At 31.8% G+C, this 16,854-nt stretch overlaps 1 protein-coding gene across 2 annotated transcripts; it reads left to right on the forward strand.

Moving 5' to 3' along the window:
• Positions 1 to 7,426: 7,426 nt before the first annotated feature.
• Positions 7,427 to 16,592, forward strand: LOC107839369 (nuclear transcription factor Y subunit A-1). Of its 2 annotated transcripts, none has more exons than XM_016682824.2 (6): positions 7,427 to 7,723; positions 9,175 to 9,343; positions 11,787 to 11,893; positions 12,062 to 12,124; positions 12,687 to 12,851; positions 15,734 to 16,592. In XM_016682824.2, exons 1-6 carry the CDS (start codon positions 7,649 to 7,651, stop codon positions 16,106 to 16,108), a joined length of 954 nt encoding a protein of 317 aa, XP_016538310.1. In that variant the 5' UTR covers positions 7,427 to 7,648; the 3' UTR covers positions 16,109 to 16,592. The 2 variants fall into 2 exon arrangements, with proteins under 2 accessions (XP_016538310.1, XP_016538318.1); XM_016682832.2 differs by having other exon boundaries at positions 7,519 to 7,723; positions 9,114 to 9,343.
• Positions 16,593 to 16,854: the final 262 nt, after the last annotated feature.

Genomic DNA, 16,854 nt, shown 5'->3' on the forward strand with positions numbered 1-16,854 from the left:
CTATGATCCACAAGTTATGTCTCAAACCATAGCATTAATTTGTTGAATTCGTTAAGAATATGCACAAACATAATTAATTTATTTTGTCATTATTGTTGTATAGTGATCCAATAACCTATAATATTTTTTAAGTAAAATTATACTACCATGCTGATTTCTAAAATTCTAATAGCATAATATACGTGGACTTTTGTAAAAAGATAAAATTGATTAATAATGGTAATAGACTAACTTGAACGAATGCTTGATGTAAAAATCTGATTCTACATTTAGTATATGAATCAAAAAGAAAGAAAAAAGAAATACTCTCTCCGTTCAATTTATGGCGTAGTTTTTGAATTTTAAAATTCAAATGATTAAATTTTACCTTTACATAAAAAAAAATCGTCAAATTTCAATCAAATATTCTATCTACCACTTGTATTAAACAGAAAAACATCATATAGTAACATAACATAAATTATAATATGATCGCGTTACTAGAACAATATGATTAAATATAATTTTTACAACACAATCAAATTATAAATTGTATTCAAATTAAATACATACATTAGGAACCAAAAATAAATATAAACAAAACTAGGCAATGTATTACAAAAAAATTGTGAAAAGGGACATATATAAATTGTATCATAGAATTCATTATAAATTAAAATAGCATAATTGAGAGTCGGTTGCTAAAATAAAGAATCGCATTCATATTAAAATAGAAAAGAAAAAGTAAAATAAGTAAAAGACCTTAATTTATTTATTTTTTTTGTAAAAAAATAAACCAAAATCTAACTAACTAACGCTAGAATACAAAAGAAATTAATAAAGTAAGTGAAGACTCCAATCAAAAGAACCTAACTAACTATAATGCTAAAATACGCAAGAAAATAATAAAATAAGTAAAAGACCCCCAACCTCCTAAAAAACTTTAACTAATGAATGCCTTGTTAAAATAGGTAAGGAAAATTAATTTACCCAAATTGAAGAATATTACATGAATTTTATACCTAAATTAATTATATTCTTAATAAATCCTATATTTAAAAGGACTCATAAATTAAATTAGTTAATCTAATAAAATTAAATAATAATTTAAAAAAAATAGTGAAAATATAATTTTGTGAGATTTTTAATGAAGTATAAAAAATTTAAATAACTTTTTAAGGGTTTTAACACTTTTAATATATTACAATTTATATATATATATATATAGATAGATTATACATATAGATGTATTGTTATATGTATAACGTGTTATCTGAAATACTTTTTTTTTTCTTAAAAAAATCAAAGTCATAAAAGTTTATTATACAAATAAATATTAATATATTGGAATCAAATAAACTATAACTATCAGTGTACATTTCGCAAAATATCAATATCAAAATTCAAAATATTTAACTATACTGATTTTGACTTAATATGCTACTGATATAACAATTTTAAAAAATCAAATTTCAAAATCACCGTATCAAAATTTTAAATCTATATAAAATACAAAAGAGAAACATGAATACGCTGATGTGGCGCCTCTCTATGACTAACATTGTTATTTATCTTTTTTCTCCATTTTTGAGCTTTTTTCCATATATAATATCTATAAAATTTGTTGAAAAAAGAAGAAATCCTCATTTGTTTAATTCCTCGGGGGTTTCATTTATTTCATTAATACACCCACATATTCATCATTAAGTTTAGATAATAATGTTTCAGTAACCTGATAGAATTAATATTCCACCAACCTAATTATTCACGCCTTTTTAATACCCACTTATCTCTCCTTATAAAATCTCATTATTTTGATCATTATGACTTAAAAAATAATGGCAACAATTAAACAAAAAAAAAAAAACTCAAACTTCTTACCTATGAATAAAAAAACCAATATCATTTGGTTTCAATTACACAATCCTCTTCAAAAGATTTACAAGACGATAGGAAAAGAATTTTGTGCAAAACATTCGCAATTGTTTTTCAAAAATTGAATTAATTGCCCCAAAGAAAAAAGATGAATACGAGGATGATAGAAGGTCGAATTTATTGCGCCAAAGAAAAAAAATGAATATGAGGATAAAAAGAAGATACTCATAATAAAGGGTCTGTTGATGAAGTTAAAGATGACGAGTTTGATAGACACCTAATGACAAGAGAGTGTTTAGCAATTTTTTGTTCTCAAATAGCACATATGATACAACAGTATGATAGTTCTATTCTTTTTCCCTTCTTATTTTTTCTTTCTTAGAAATACTTTATATAATATACCCTCAATAGATTTTTAAGTAGAAGTATTGAGATAGCATAAGATATAAAAGAAAGAGGAGAAGATTTTGCATAAATTTTGAAGCAAAATTGGAGATTTTACCGATTTTAGGAGAAAAATCAGGACAAATGAAGAAACAAAAAGAGGTAAAAATGAAACAGAAAAGAAATACGAATAAGATACGTTTTACCTTCTGTTGTTACCTTCATGATTTATGTTCTATAAATAACTACCATTCTTTCTCTATTTTATTGCTTTTTTATTTTCATTTTTAAAATTTTTAAATTAAAAATATATTTTAAGTAAAGAATATTATGATTGTGTTTGAATTGACTTAATTTTAAGTAATTTTAATTTTTAAATATTTTTTTTTATTTTAATAGCACTTGATAGAGCTAAAAAAAATGCTAGACACCTTTAAATAAAAAATATATAAAAATAAGTCAAAAATCAAAAGTAGAGTCTCTCCTATTTATGATTTTTAGCTTATATAAGCTATGTTTTAAAAGTTCATCTAAACATCCTCCATATTTTAACTTATGGCATATATTAAATGTGTTTACATAATACAAATATGTACAAAAATGTAAAACCAGCTGCATATATATATTAACAGAAAAAAGATACTCCCCCGTTTGAAAATGAATGACCTACTTTTTTTTAGTTCGTTTAAAGAAAATGATCCTTTCCATTCTTTGACAATATTTTAATTTCAATTTTTCACATGACATGTTTAGAACCATAAGATTAAAGAATATTTTGATATATTTGACACAACTTTAACTTAAGGTGATAAAATTTAAAGTATTCTTTATTTTTTAAAACTTGTTAAGTTAAAGTAGATATTTTTTTTTAAATAAGGAGAATATAATAATAAAACAGCTAATTTCACCTAAATTTAATATTTGGCGAAATTTGATATAATGATGAAAAGTTTAAAACTAGAGGAGAATAATGCAAAACATATTTTGATGTGAAAAATAATTAATGTGGCACTATTATCAGGGAGAATATGTCATAGCCGCCGAATTTTATAATGACTGCAATTTTAAAAATTTTAAAAATTAAATCAATCAAATATAAATTAGTTATTTATCTCTGATGGTTATTGTCCTTTATATTTTCATAAGATTATATTATGATTATAATCTTTTGCTTTATTTTTATAAAAGTAAAAAAATAAATTCATAATATAATCTTAATTTGATTAGGTAAAATTTAAATCAAAAACTTGTATTTTAATTTATTATTTTAAAATAAAGTTGAAGAGATTTTAGTTATTATAAATATTTAAAAACAAAAAGCAAATAAAGTATTTATAATTCATGTATTTGAAGTGTTTAATAACCGCACAAAACGCGAGCCTATTTACTAGTATCATGAGTACTATATAAGACGATGTTCTAAAACAACGAGGTGTCCGATTCTTCAAAATTCCATTATCCCACCACGTGTCCTCTTGCTAAACACTGAGGTCAAAGCTCAAAACAAACAGTGAAAGCCGCCTCCTATCACGTGCCTCTCACGTGGTTTCCGTTGCTTCCTAGGACCACGACAAAGCGCCGTCAACAAACGGCGACTAACGCCGTTGAATATCTCTCCACCCACACCAATAACTGTTGTCTCTTTCTAAAACAAACCACGCGTCAATGTACCAAACGGTGGGCCCCACAAAGCAAACTCAGCTTGTTACAACCCTGACACGTTGAAAGGTGGTCTTCAAAAGCTTTTTCAAAAAGCACATTAATTAATTAAACAGGGTGTCTTTTATTAATCATGTTTATCATATTATTGTATTGACTAATTTGCCCCTTATGATGTGGAGTAATTACGAGATTGACATCGGTGGACCTAAGGGGTTTTGGTGAGTGAATGACTTTTTGTGTAGATAAGTAATCTCGTTTTCCATTTCAACATCACTCACTAAAGGATTCATCATTTGCTTAAAGTTTCTAGAGAAGTTTACTTGTCATGATGTTTTAGGATTAATAGCTTATTTGAATTTGATTATTTTAGGTGTTTTAAGATTAAAATAATTTAAAAATATTTTTATAATGTTTGAGTAAGATTAAAAAAACATTCGAATATAATAAAAATTAAAAGCCAAACTTTATGCGCGTGTTTGGTACGGAGGATTTTTTTTTTTCTAGAAAATATTTTTAATTTTTCTTTTTTTATGTTTGGTTCGTATGAAATTTTGAAAAATAAAATCTCTAGGAAGCCAGTTTCTTCAAAAAAAGAAGAAATTACTTTTCTAATGTAAATAGAGAAAATAAGTTTTACAAATGACATTTCACATAAAATATATTTTTCACTTATATTTTCATTTAATATACCTCATCTTCACCCACCCAATTCTGTGGCCCCAACCTCCACCATCCCTACCTCCCACAATATTTATCTAGATTGTATATACAATAATACACATATTTTTAATTCTTTTTTACTTATATACTAGACAAAATAAATAAATATAAAAGCTGCTTATCTTTTTAAAAATTAAACATTTTTCTGCAAAACATTTTCTTCATATAGACATCCTAGGACTAAGATGTATAAGTAACTAGTAAAAATTGTTTCTTCCACTTTAGGATTTAGTTTATAGATAACTTGTTCCTTTATTGTATCTATATTTAATTTTCATGTTTAATTGTTGGCTAGAGACTCATCAACATGTATCATATTTTTAATTAGTTGACACTCAAAAAAAGAGTTTTCTTCTTTCTTCCATTGTGTATAATATATTACTTGATTGACTGAACAATGACTAGATACATGTCCACATTCATGATAATTTCATCCTTTGAATTTGAATTAAGATTATGAAAATTCAAATTAGTGTTTCGATTTATTTACCAACAATGACATCGTGGATGATACAGCATCCAATTTTTGACAGTATCATTTTTATTTATAATATATTCTTTCATTAATTTTCTTTTGATGTATAATCTTTTTCTGTACTCTTCTTAATTTGACAAAGGCTGAATAACTTAATAGTACTAGAAACTAAAGGATTATTGTTTAAACATTTTTTTTTTCTAAAAAGAAATATTCTGTAAAATAATTGTTGGACACTATTTTAAAGCCTAAAGACATGGTATGAAAGTGATAGTGCGTCTGAAGGAACATGCACTTTTGAATAAAGTGTAGCTAAAAGTATATAGATAGGTTAAATACAAAAGCATTATATTGGAGAATTTTGAAACTTTTTGATATAAATAAAGTCGAGATATCTTTGTTGTGACTTGTGGTCATCTATTCATCTAATTATCTCTTCTTTTATCCTTGTAGTTATATGATAGTAAATAACTATTGGTGGACATATAAAATTTTATTGGAGGCCGGCTAATGGATAATAGTGGAAACCAGTTGCTATCTAAATAGTTCAAATTAAAGTTTAACTTCCATATTAAACAATAAAGTGTTTCATGAATTTATGGGAATTGAGAGAGCATATGATTTGCTCTTTTAATTTTATACCATGATATACTTGTCGTAAATGTCAACGTGCACTTTTTGTATTAAAGGGCATCAAAATACATAGAGATGATAACTACAAAAGCATTGGATAGTTTTGAATCTTTTGGTATAAATAAAGATTCAACACTTCTTGATAACATCTTATAGTACTTAATAACGGTTATGGTGCAACATATTCGATTTTTTCACATTTTAGAATTCAAATCTTGACTATAAAAAATATTCTGTTAAGAAATTTTTCTTCTTAAATGAATATTTCGCGACATGAATTAATTAATTAAAACTTCGATACAAGTGTCACATCTATGAGCTGCAAAATTAATTAAAAAGAACACTTCTAAATAGTCACCAATTTATTCCCTCCTCATGGTAGTTTTGTGACCATCATTTTAGTGGATAAATTTTATATTGGAGGGCGGCTAATGGATAATACAAATTAAAACAAAAATGGTAGTAAAAAATATGATTCGTGCATAAAAAATTTCTCCTGGTGTTATTTTAATCATTTTTCCTTACCATGTCATAGATTCATAATATTTATTCAATAAACGAAGTACATAGATTCTCTTTAGCAGCATTTTATATGTTTATAGGATGTTTTATTTTAAGTATGATTCTATTGGGCTGTCTTATAATTATATGTTAGGTTGTGGAGTCTGGTTAATATGTGATGTACTGTTATATATTAATGTTCACATTTCAAGTTATTAATATAAATAACCTGTTCGCCCTGAAAATTACCCACGGGTGTTACCATGAAATTAATTCTCTCTCTCTAGTTTTCTTTATCCTCTCCACAAATTTAATGTGTGTGAACTGATAATCGATTCTAACATTATCCTCGTGAGTGCATTTGACTTTTTCAAGAACAAAAAATGGTTCGAAATAATATTAATTTAAATTTGTAAGATAAGTTATGCACTCAAAAAGTCAATAACACGTTCCGTTGACAATAACAATACAATTAGGGAGGAAGTATCACAGTACAGTATATGGAAAAAAAAAAAAAGAAGAAGAGATAAGGATGGCCTGGAATCTCCTTTAAAAAAAAATAAATTGAAATGAGTTTTAAAATTATAAAATAAAAGAAATTCTAATTAACAAAAGAAAATTAAACTTGACTAATGAAAGATTTAGAAATATTTCAAAATGATTCTTGTTTATTTTTTAAAAAGTTACCTTCAAAAATAAATTAAATCACGAATTTTAAATTAAAACCCTCGATATCAAATATCCATCCAGTTTAACCATTACTTCATATTATTTAGCAAAAACGATTACTTTCTTGTTATGTTGAATTATCATTCTATGCGATTTTTTCACCATTAACTAAATAAAAACACATCAAAAATCATTATAATTTTTTTTTTTTTCAAAAATAGCTTTGAGTTTGATTCTTATGCAAATTAGCAAGCAAAAAAAAGAAGCATAATTATCATTTCAACCAAAGAGAAAAAGTATTAATTACTTTACCTCAACCTCAGGTTTGGTAAGTGGTCCTTAAACCTCTTTCTATTTTTTTTTTTCAAATTAATAAACAAATCCAAGTCTCAGAATTTCAAAATAAAAAAAATAAAATAAGTGTTAGGTATTTCAGTTTATTATCCTCAAGGGCATTTTAGTCATTAAACAACTCAACAACATAATTAAAATGTAATTAATCAAGAATTAGCTAATCCTATTAAAAAAGTTTTTCCTTAACAGAGACAGGGAAAACGACTTTAGCGTGACCTATACACATAAAATTCCAAAAACAAAAACACAGTGAAGTCTCTTAACCCCCCCACCCCCACCACTTTCTCTGTGTGTAAAAAAATAAATTAGGCCTACATATCTACTTCTATATATAGATGCATGTATAATCTTGAGAATATTTAGTCAAAAAATAACTTTTTTTAGCTTTGCATATGAATGTATAGTCACAAAAATAAAATTTGTGAGCTTAAGGGGGTTTTTCTTCAGTTTCTGTCATCCCAAAAAAGAAAGGTATTTTTTATTTTATTTTTTGTGTTGTTATTTCCTGGAATTACCCAATTGGGGTTTCTAAATTGGGTGACTTTTTAATTGGTAGTGGATCTTTTGTCTGACCAATCTTTGGAAGGGGTAAAGTTTTTGTCTTTAATGCTCTGATTGGGTAAAAGTTTGAATTTTGTGTGAAAGAAGTGTGATTAGGGGAAGTCTGGTAATGGAAATTGTTTGGTTTCTGAGCAAAATGGTTGGTTTATGCATCTTTATTTGACTATTGGGGGTTTGTTTTCTTGTTGAATTCTAATGCTTAATAAGGGATCATGTAAATTTTTGTTTTGTCACACAGTGGAAGCCACTGTTGGGAAATTCTGAGTTAGATATATTTATTCTTGCTTGTGTATTATCATTTGTTTGCAGAATTGAGGTTTAGGTGTAATAATTTAACTGATTTTTAGTTACAGGTGAAGTAATGAGATCCTTTCTTAACTTGTCAAACATCTGTTAATGGACCTTAACTATGACATGATCTGAAACCTGGAAGCTGAGAACTACTAGAAATACCTGCAACCAAAGGAAAAATAGAAAGATGAGCTTTTTTTTTGTGGATCAGATATGTGCTTTTTAGCTTTTCTGATACCTTATCTGTATTGTCTGGTTCTCCTGGGATTTATTCAGTTTGCATCTTAATTCCACTTTACTAATATGGTTCACTTACAATGCGGAAGATAGCTTGCCTACCAAGCCGGTCACTTGAGAAACTAGTTGCTAAAAAAACCCAAGCAGGATTCAGATGTCACATAAGGGAGTTCCATTTTGTCAGTTCTCTGATTACGAACGAGAAAAGCTCTATTGGCTCTCTAAACCAGGATATTATATCATAATTAAAGAAAAAAAACTGATTTTTGTGATGGTCTAGATATTAAAGGAGTAATTGTCTCTTGTCATGTCATTAGAACACAGCGCAGTATACGTCCAGTTCCCTTTATGGGTTTATAGCGAGATGTGGAAGCTGTGGACAATGCTACTGTGTTTGCTCTAAGTTACAAGTTTAAGGTGAAAAAAATGGCAAAACTTGTTTGTTGGGCATGTAGTCCTAGAGAAATTTCTTTATGCATTTGTGCAAACTTGATAATGCATTAGTCTGTGATAAATCATAGCCAGAATTGGCAAATGCTTCAACAGTTGGTTCGCGTTGTAAAAATCTTTAAGAAAAATCAAGTGCCTGAACGTAGTTGGTTGACAAAGTTTCAGATATCATGTAGTTACTTGAAATACCTGTCTTTAGCTCTGTGTAGCACCAAAAAATGAGTTTCGATGTCTGTCCAAGTTGGATTGCTTCTATTATTCAGCTTTGAGAGATATCAACTGTTCCAAACTAACAGTGTCTATACTGTAAAATTTTGAGTAGATCGTAATTACTTGGGGCAAGTCTAATAATGCCTACTATTGCTAAACATGATGGACGGCAGCTGGAGACTGGGTTGCGAATTACCTCACTATCAACTATCCAAATGCAACCATGGTGGCAGGGTTATGGTGGTAATACTATGCCTTTGGCAAGTGAAAATCCCGTTGCCCAGGGCAAATCTGAAGGTAGCAATAAGGAAAAAAAAACAAAGTTCCTAGCCGTGGAATCTGGTATGATCCACATTACATATTACAGTGTGAATGTTTCATCCCTTAGTTTCTACCTGTATCTAATTTATGAATCTATGACACTGCTGGCTTCTGATGATATCCTGAAAAAATGTGAAAACATTAGTTACAAAAATAGAAATGAAGTCTTCTTTCCACTGAAATGTACTCTATTTTGATATTGTAGAGCAGAAATCTATGTCATGCAACCAAATTTAGCTGATTACTTGCAGCTTGAGCTAGAACTAGTCAAGCTCAACGTGTTTCTGCAACTATTGTCCACTTCTTTTCTTATTCTTATATTTTGCTGTAGTCCAGATATTATGCTAGTGAAGATAGGACCAATTATTTGAGTTCCATGCATATTATTCACGGTTGGTCCAGCTATTTATCGTTTCCTGTGTTAGATCTTCACATTCGGAGCACTCCATCTATTATTTGTGTTTTGCCTTAATGTTTTCCTTTCGGAACTGACTTGGTAATCTAATGATGCTGAACCAATAGTTTCATAAGAAGTCTGATTTTTATGTAAATGGTGATAGTCCCATACAACTGCTACACGAGGCCATAAACAAACACCTTACTGCATGACATTTGCCCCTGCTAAGACACCTACTAACTTTGTGCAACTCTATGAAGGGTTCTGGAAATGACTTTGGTCCCAACAAAACAATTAAGGGCTGATACCTGAGATCCAGATGCCCCCCAAAACTTTTCTCTTGTGGTAAGAGCGCAATGCATATGCTATGGGTTCTTGTCCTGTTGCAAACATATCCCTAGTATTTAATTAGAGAAGCCCAGAGGATTGGACCATTACCCACCGAGTTTCGAACCATGTGCCCCTAGCAGGATTTCTCGGTTATTAAAAAAAAGGAAAAGGAGAGGAAGTTCAGTTATGACTTCGAACACTTGTAATGTTTGCATATCTTGTTTGTCAATGGAAGTCAAATGAGGATTCTACTTGAGTTGTCAAACTGAGTAAAGAGGTTCAAATTTAGGCATTTAGGGGATCCATTATGTAGGTTCGTTTTCTCCTTGTTTATGTAAAAGAAACTTAATTTAAGGCTATTTAATTGGGCTGCAAACTACATCAGTTACTACTGCCAGAAGACCAGAGCAAGAGTAATTTTCCGATTGCAAGAACAATCCCAATTAGTAGGGGGACTTGGGGGCGTTTGCTTTTTTAAGATTGAGGAGTCTTTAATTTGGAACACACATCTGAATAATGAGATGTTGTATTTTGATTTGAATACTGGATGGTTAAGGCTTTTTTTATTGGGTACTTAAGCATTTTTACTGTCGCTAAAGTAGGAAATACAAGAGAAAATTGCAGCTAACACAACCAACTATCCAAAAAGGGAAACCAACAACAAGCCAAAGTCCAAATCTCCATGACCTTACCTGAGAAATATAGGAGTACAAATAAGCAAAGAAACCTATCGCAAAACGCAGCAAGAAACAAAAGGACATGGAGCTCTAACAAAATCCTAGTGTCTAATATTGTAAATCCAAGCAATACTCTTGGCACTTTTTGGATAAGGTCAAGTTTTATTGGTAAAGTAACAGAAGGTACAGAGAAAAATATAAAGCAACAACAGAACACTCCTGCCAATGCTATCCTCTTCTCTGCTAACCTTCTGAAAAGTTCTTTGATTTTCCAACCAAATAACATGTACAATCTTTGCCATTGCGGTGACAAAAGAAAGATATGAATTTTAATGTTCCAGACTTAGGAAATTTTGAAAGAACAAACCAAATCAATAGAGAATAAAAAAAGAAAAAATAATTAAAATGCCAGAGGTGACACCACTAACCACTAGAGAAGTGCAATTCTAGAAAAGAAAGAAAAAAACAATATGATGGCCGTAAGTTTTGAACACACAACTCCTAACCTCACTAAGAGAGGTACATCCAATTACCATTGCATTATATGGTACTTTTAAGTTTAAGCCCCACACGTATATATATTTAAGTATTTTTGCAAAAATATAACATTACTATACAAGATATAGAGAGGGGAGAGAGGGAACCCCCGCCTTCTCTTTCCTCCCTCCTCCTCTTCCATCACCCCTGGTAGGCCACTGGATTTAGGGAACTTCTAATGATGAATTATTTGGTGACCTTAACTAGTTTGAGTTTGAGGTGTAGGTGATTGATTGCATATAGTTATCATGAAGTATCTTTACATTTCCATATGTGGTGTAAGGTCTTACCCCACTTCTCCTTATAATAAAAAGGTCTTACCTCTCTTCTATGAATTCCTTCGACTCTATTCAATCTGAAGCTTTATTTCTTTACCCATACTCTGTCTCTGCCAGTGTTTCTCTCTTTGCCTATCCATTTTTTCTTATGGCTCCATGTACTAACAATGTTTATCTTGCTTTTTCGTTTTCCAAACCTTGATTTGCATGTGGCTTTCTATTTGTGATGTGATTTATATTTTCAGGATCAGATGGAAATAGCGAGCAATACAATCAGAACCTCAAGAATATTGCACCCACAACTGCTGTCATCATGGCTGAGCAGCAGAAGGAACTCACAGGTCATTCAGCTGTAAGTCATTTCCTCTTCCCTCTCTCTCTATCCACAACTGATGTGCACAATGACATCTAGCTAGTTGTGCTGGTTGTCATCAGTTGAAATAAAATTGACTGTCCATTCTTTCCATGATTGGCAGTCTAGTATGTTTTGAAAGATTTATTCAGTTACCTATTGTTGCAGATGTTGACGCCGTATCCATATCCAGATATGCAGTATGGGGGAATGATGACTTATGGGGCACCTGTAAGAACAGATCTCTCTAGCGTCTTTTTTCAGATATTGATAGTTATATTCCATCAACTTCGGATTCTGCACTCTCTCTTTTGTCTATGTAGTCAGTGCTAGTGTTATGTTTGTGTTCTCACTTGTCGTCTATAATAGTGAAAAGAAACAGAGCTGTGGCTGCCATTGGATAAGCAGCAGCAACTTTCTTAAGCACTGTCTTTGTCAAGTAGAAATGAGTGCTTTATTCTGTTTTTTTTTTTTTGATGTGAGGGTAATACATTAGTAATGGACTGCTTCCAAGTGATATTTTGTTAATAATGTTTTTGTTATCAAATTGTTACGTTTATTCAAGAGTACTTGTTTGCTTGTAACTCAATGCTATATTTGTATATAATAAATTGCGTTTAGTTCTCACCCTCATTGATTGGTGAAGTTGTATGCATTTGTACATGGTACTAGCCTTTGGCCTTTAGCTTCTGCACTTCTAACTCTATAGTACTCCACAATTGAATTGCAGCTATATCTGAAGGTAAATTATAGGTAAATAAAAACGTTACCTAAAAATGTTGTATGTCGTCAGGTACATCCTCACTTATTCGAAATTCATCATGCCCGAATGCCTTTGCCTCTTGACATGGAAGAGGAACCTGTCTACGTGAACGCGAAACAGTACCATGGTATTTTAAGGCGAAGGCAGATAAGAGCTAAAGCGGAGCTTGAAAGGAAAGCTATTAAAGCGAGAAAGGTATAATCAGTATAGAGAAGTACTTTACCTTCGATCTTTTTTTACCAATGAGGAGCAGAACTGAATTATCATGCTCTGGACATATTCTTCGTATCACCTGAATTTTCAGATTATTGGTATTAGTAAATATGTGAAGTTATAATTGGAAGGCATGCCCAATGTTGCTTCACAATTGGCTTAGTAACTAATATTGTTCCACAGTCTTGTGAAGCTGAACAGTTAATGCTAACAAAGTAATGCTGTCTAATGCTAAGAAAATGAGACTATTAGGAAAGGAAAGTTTGAAATGGGTCGCTAATAGCAGTAAATAGTAGTTTTTTTTTTATAGGAATCTTTGGTCTCCATTTCATTTATTTGGAGCCTTTTTCGTTCAATACTTAATAATTTGTCTTGCAAGACAAATCAAGTTTTCTTCGCTTAAAACTAGACCGACACCGGCACACAATACAAACCTGTAGACAAAGTAAAAAGATAACTAGCAAAACGTGGGTCTAAAGATAACTCTACCATTATACCAACCGGTTGGTGTCACCCATATGAGTAATTTTTTTTTGTTTGAACTCTTTGCTAAGTTCAATGGAGTTTAAGAGATTGTTGGTCTAAAGCTTACATGGCTAGTTCAAGACCCAGATAAAAGGAGAATTGAGCAAAGCTAGTCAAATTATGCTGAAACATGTTGTTTCTGGCTTTACACTGTATGTGAATGCGTCATCTGCTTTAGAACATATGATAAGATGCTGGTTTATACAATAAATTTGTGGTTTTCCGGACAATCATGAATATTTATGGTAGAGACAAGCACCTCTTTATCCTGCATAGAGACTCTTCTAGCTCTGTTAGTTTCAACTCAGATCGTATGGAGTGAAGCTTCTGCGTGTTTGTTTTTTTCTGCTTGTATAACTGGAAGTATGGCCCGATACAATTGAAATGGGGGATGAGAAGCTTTTATAGTTTAAAGTTATCCTGCCTTTTGCTTCCATTTGAAGAGCTCAGTTAGTTTCTCAAGGTCCCGATTGCACTGTGAATGTTACTAGCCTTCATAATAAGGAAAATTTGATGATACATCTTAATGGACAAATACGGTGCTATAAACTGTCGTTGGAAGAATTGACTTAGTTCATGCACATGGAAACGGTGATAACTACATGGAAGTGGATGTATTTGCCTTCCATGAATAATAGCTGAGCTATTGCTATGCAAAAAGAGAAGTCTGAGATTTACAGTAATTGCTGCATGTTGTTTGGAGAGCGGTTTTCCTGGTGATTTATTGTGTGGTTGAGGGAGGCTCTGTTTTACAATATCTCATTCAACTGATGTTCTACAAGGGAACTAAGGGAGGGAGTCGAAATGAGAGAGATTAATGGAACTCTTGAATACTAATTATGTTAATATACATTTGCAAACAATCATCTATTAGAACAATGTGGAATTGAGTTCTGACATCAGTTTTATGTAGAATAGCTACCTTGATTATGACGGTGGTGCAGACACCGTAGAAAAAGAAGAAACAAGGGCAGAGAGAGATAGAGCAGATTAAGTCTTCTTAGGACTTGTGACCAGCTTTCAATATATAGCCACCTTATATATAACCACATCAGTGTGTGACTTCGATTTCTGCTTCATATTAACAAGGTCTAATACATCATCCCCTTAATCTTGCCAACAAATTTCATTTTAGACACTCAAACTATGGCTTGTTCCAACTGAGCACAATGTTTTTGCGTGTGTTCTCAAGTGTCTATTAGCTAGTTAAGTTAATCACAGAAAATTCTTGATAAAAAAAAAAAGTTAATCACATAAAATATATCACCTCCTTTAATTATACACATCCACCTCAAGTGAAACATGCCTGAGATTTTACGCTTTATTGAGTTTAATTAATGCATATAACTAAAGGAGATGACTTATTTTAAGTGGTTAACTTATCTACATAATGGATGCTTGAGAATACATGGAGAAACTTTTTCAAAATTGGGGCTTGAAGTGCCTAATAGGAACACTTTATCATGTGTTCAGTGCTCAATTGGAAGAGGTCATAGTTCGAGTGTCTAAATGAAATTTATTGACTAATTTAAGGGTCCGTCGATGTATTCTATGCTTTTTTCTTGTACTTCTAAAATCAGTCTTATGCTCTGGTTCCAGTGATTCTTTTTTATAAATTTGCTATGTAGCATGGGGATTGCTGAAAGTTTCTGTGCTTGTCAAGACCCCCAAGCTAACAACACACCGTTAATTGTGTCGGAGTAATATTGTTTCTTCATCGTTTAACCATCTGGCATGTTCTTGACATGCTTCAAACATGCCAGATGAGCAGTTGTTACCTGTGTTTTTTCGCTTCCCTTGTAAGGTCAACCTAGGCTTGTAAATTACTCTTGACGCGATGAGCAGTGCCACACTCACAGAGAGTTGGAGAGGGAGAGAGAGAGAGAGAGAGAGAGATTGATATGTTATGTTGGTTTGGTATGTGTTGATGTGTCAAACCACTTTTATTCTCTGTATGGTTTATAAATGTAGTATATGGCCTTCTCAAGGCAAATTTCTATGTTCTGATTTGTTATATCTTGATTTATTGAATTCTAAATCAGTGGGCTAAACTCTCAAGATTTTCTCTAGGATATTATCATTCTTATAGTTTTTTCATATACTGAAGTAGATGAATTCTTGACAGTTTACTCTTATAAGTGCAGAATTAACTTATATGTGATGTTGCGCAAAAGGTGGCTTTTAAGCACTTCTCTTTTACATATGCTGAGTAAGAACATTAGGTCAACAATTCTGTATGCAGATTGCTGCATTTTGGCATTTAGTGCCTATGATATGCTGTCAACGGTTTCAGGGAGGCTTGTTGATTAAACTGACACTGGTTGGTTTGTATTTGTTAGCCATATTTGCATGAATCTCGGCATCAGCACGCTATGAGAAGGGCAAGGGGATCTGGAGGCCGTTTTCTGAATACTAAAAAGCCCAATGACAAGGACCATACACCTGAGGAGACTCAAAAATATGGGGCAACCATTCCAACTCACTCTGGCAACTCATCAGGTTCCGGGAGTTCTGACCAAGGGGGAAAGGAAGGATATACAGTTCAAGATATGCACAAAGGAGACAGACACAGTTTCTCAACTGGCAATGGCCATGGTTCATCTGTGTATTTTGCCCAGAGCGCTGCAAGTGAGCAAGGGAATGGCCACTACAGTCGTGGAAATTGGAGCCTGCTGGTCAATCAGGCTTCTCAGGGGGCAGCATCCAGAAATTAAGAAGCTCCTCTCCGCTGATGGAGGGGTCAGCCCAGCATTTTCTCATGCCATGGGGTCCATTTTTTGCATCGTTCATGCAGGCAATGCTGAAACTACATGCGAGGTGATTTCACCGTGACATGGTCTATGCTCAGGCAATTCATTCTTGGCTTGGTTACTTGTACTATATGAGCGGCGATGGGGAAGAGAAGTGTATATGGCGAGTATGACATGTTACAAATTTGCCATTTATGTGTCTCTCCCCTTGACCTTTTATGTAAATAAAGAAAAATATATTTCAGAATGTAGGACTAGAAGCAGTATGGAATCTGATAATGCTGCAGCATCTTGAATGTGTGTGGCTATTTGTTGGATGAGTTTGTAAAATTGACGTACTGTGGAATTGCTTTTCTGCTGTTTGCTTGATTTCTCAATGAGGATCTGATCCTCTCGACCATTGAAAACTTCTACACCATTGAATGATTATGCCTTTTTATCTATTAAAGGTAAAGTGTGTCATCTAATTCACCCATTGGTCATATTTTTTGGGACAAGTAGGGGGTTTTGGGCTGTAGGTGATGAAAGAGTTTTAAAATGAGGTGTGGGTGACACAAGTCTTAATTAATGAGTGGAGGTGACAATTACTTTATTATTGATTAAGAAAGTTTGGTAAGTTTGAGAATAGCCCATATGTTTTTAAATTTACACTTTGATTTAAATGTTTACCTAATAAAACGGGAAATGTAGGGAGAAAAAAGCGTCTTTTT

This window comes from Capsicum annuum, chromosome 1, assembly GCF_002878395.1.
Source record: "Capsicum annuum cultivar UCD-10X-F1 chromosome 1, UCD10Xv1.1, whole genome shotgun sequence".
NCBI classification, from domain to species: Eukaryota; Viridiplantae; Streptophyta; class Magnoliopsida; order Solanales; family Solanaceae; genus Capsicum; species Capsicum annuum.

What these genes read in the sequence shown, in the direction of transcription:
- LOC107839369 (XM_016682824.2), top strand. Translation starts at nt 7,649, where the DNA reads ATGTATAGTCACAAAAATAAAATTTGTGAGCTTAAGGGGGTTTTTCTT. An exon ending in AACTCACAGGTCATTCAGCT is followed by an intron (nt 11,894 to 12,061) that starts GTAAGTCATTTC and finishes CTATTGTTGCAG; the next exon opens with ATGTTGACGCCGTATCCATA. An exon ending in AAGCTATTAAAGCGAGAAAG is followed by an intron (nt 12,852 to 15,733) that starts GTATAATCAGTA and finishes TGTATTTGTTAG; the next exon opens with CCATATTTGCATGAATCTCG.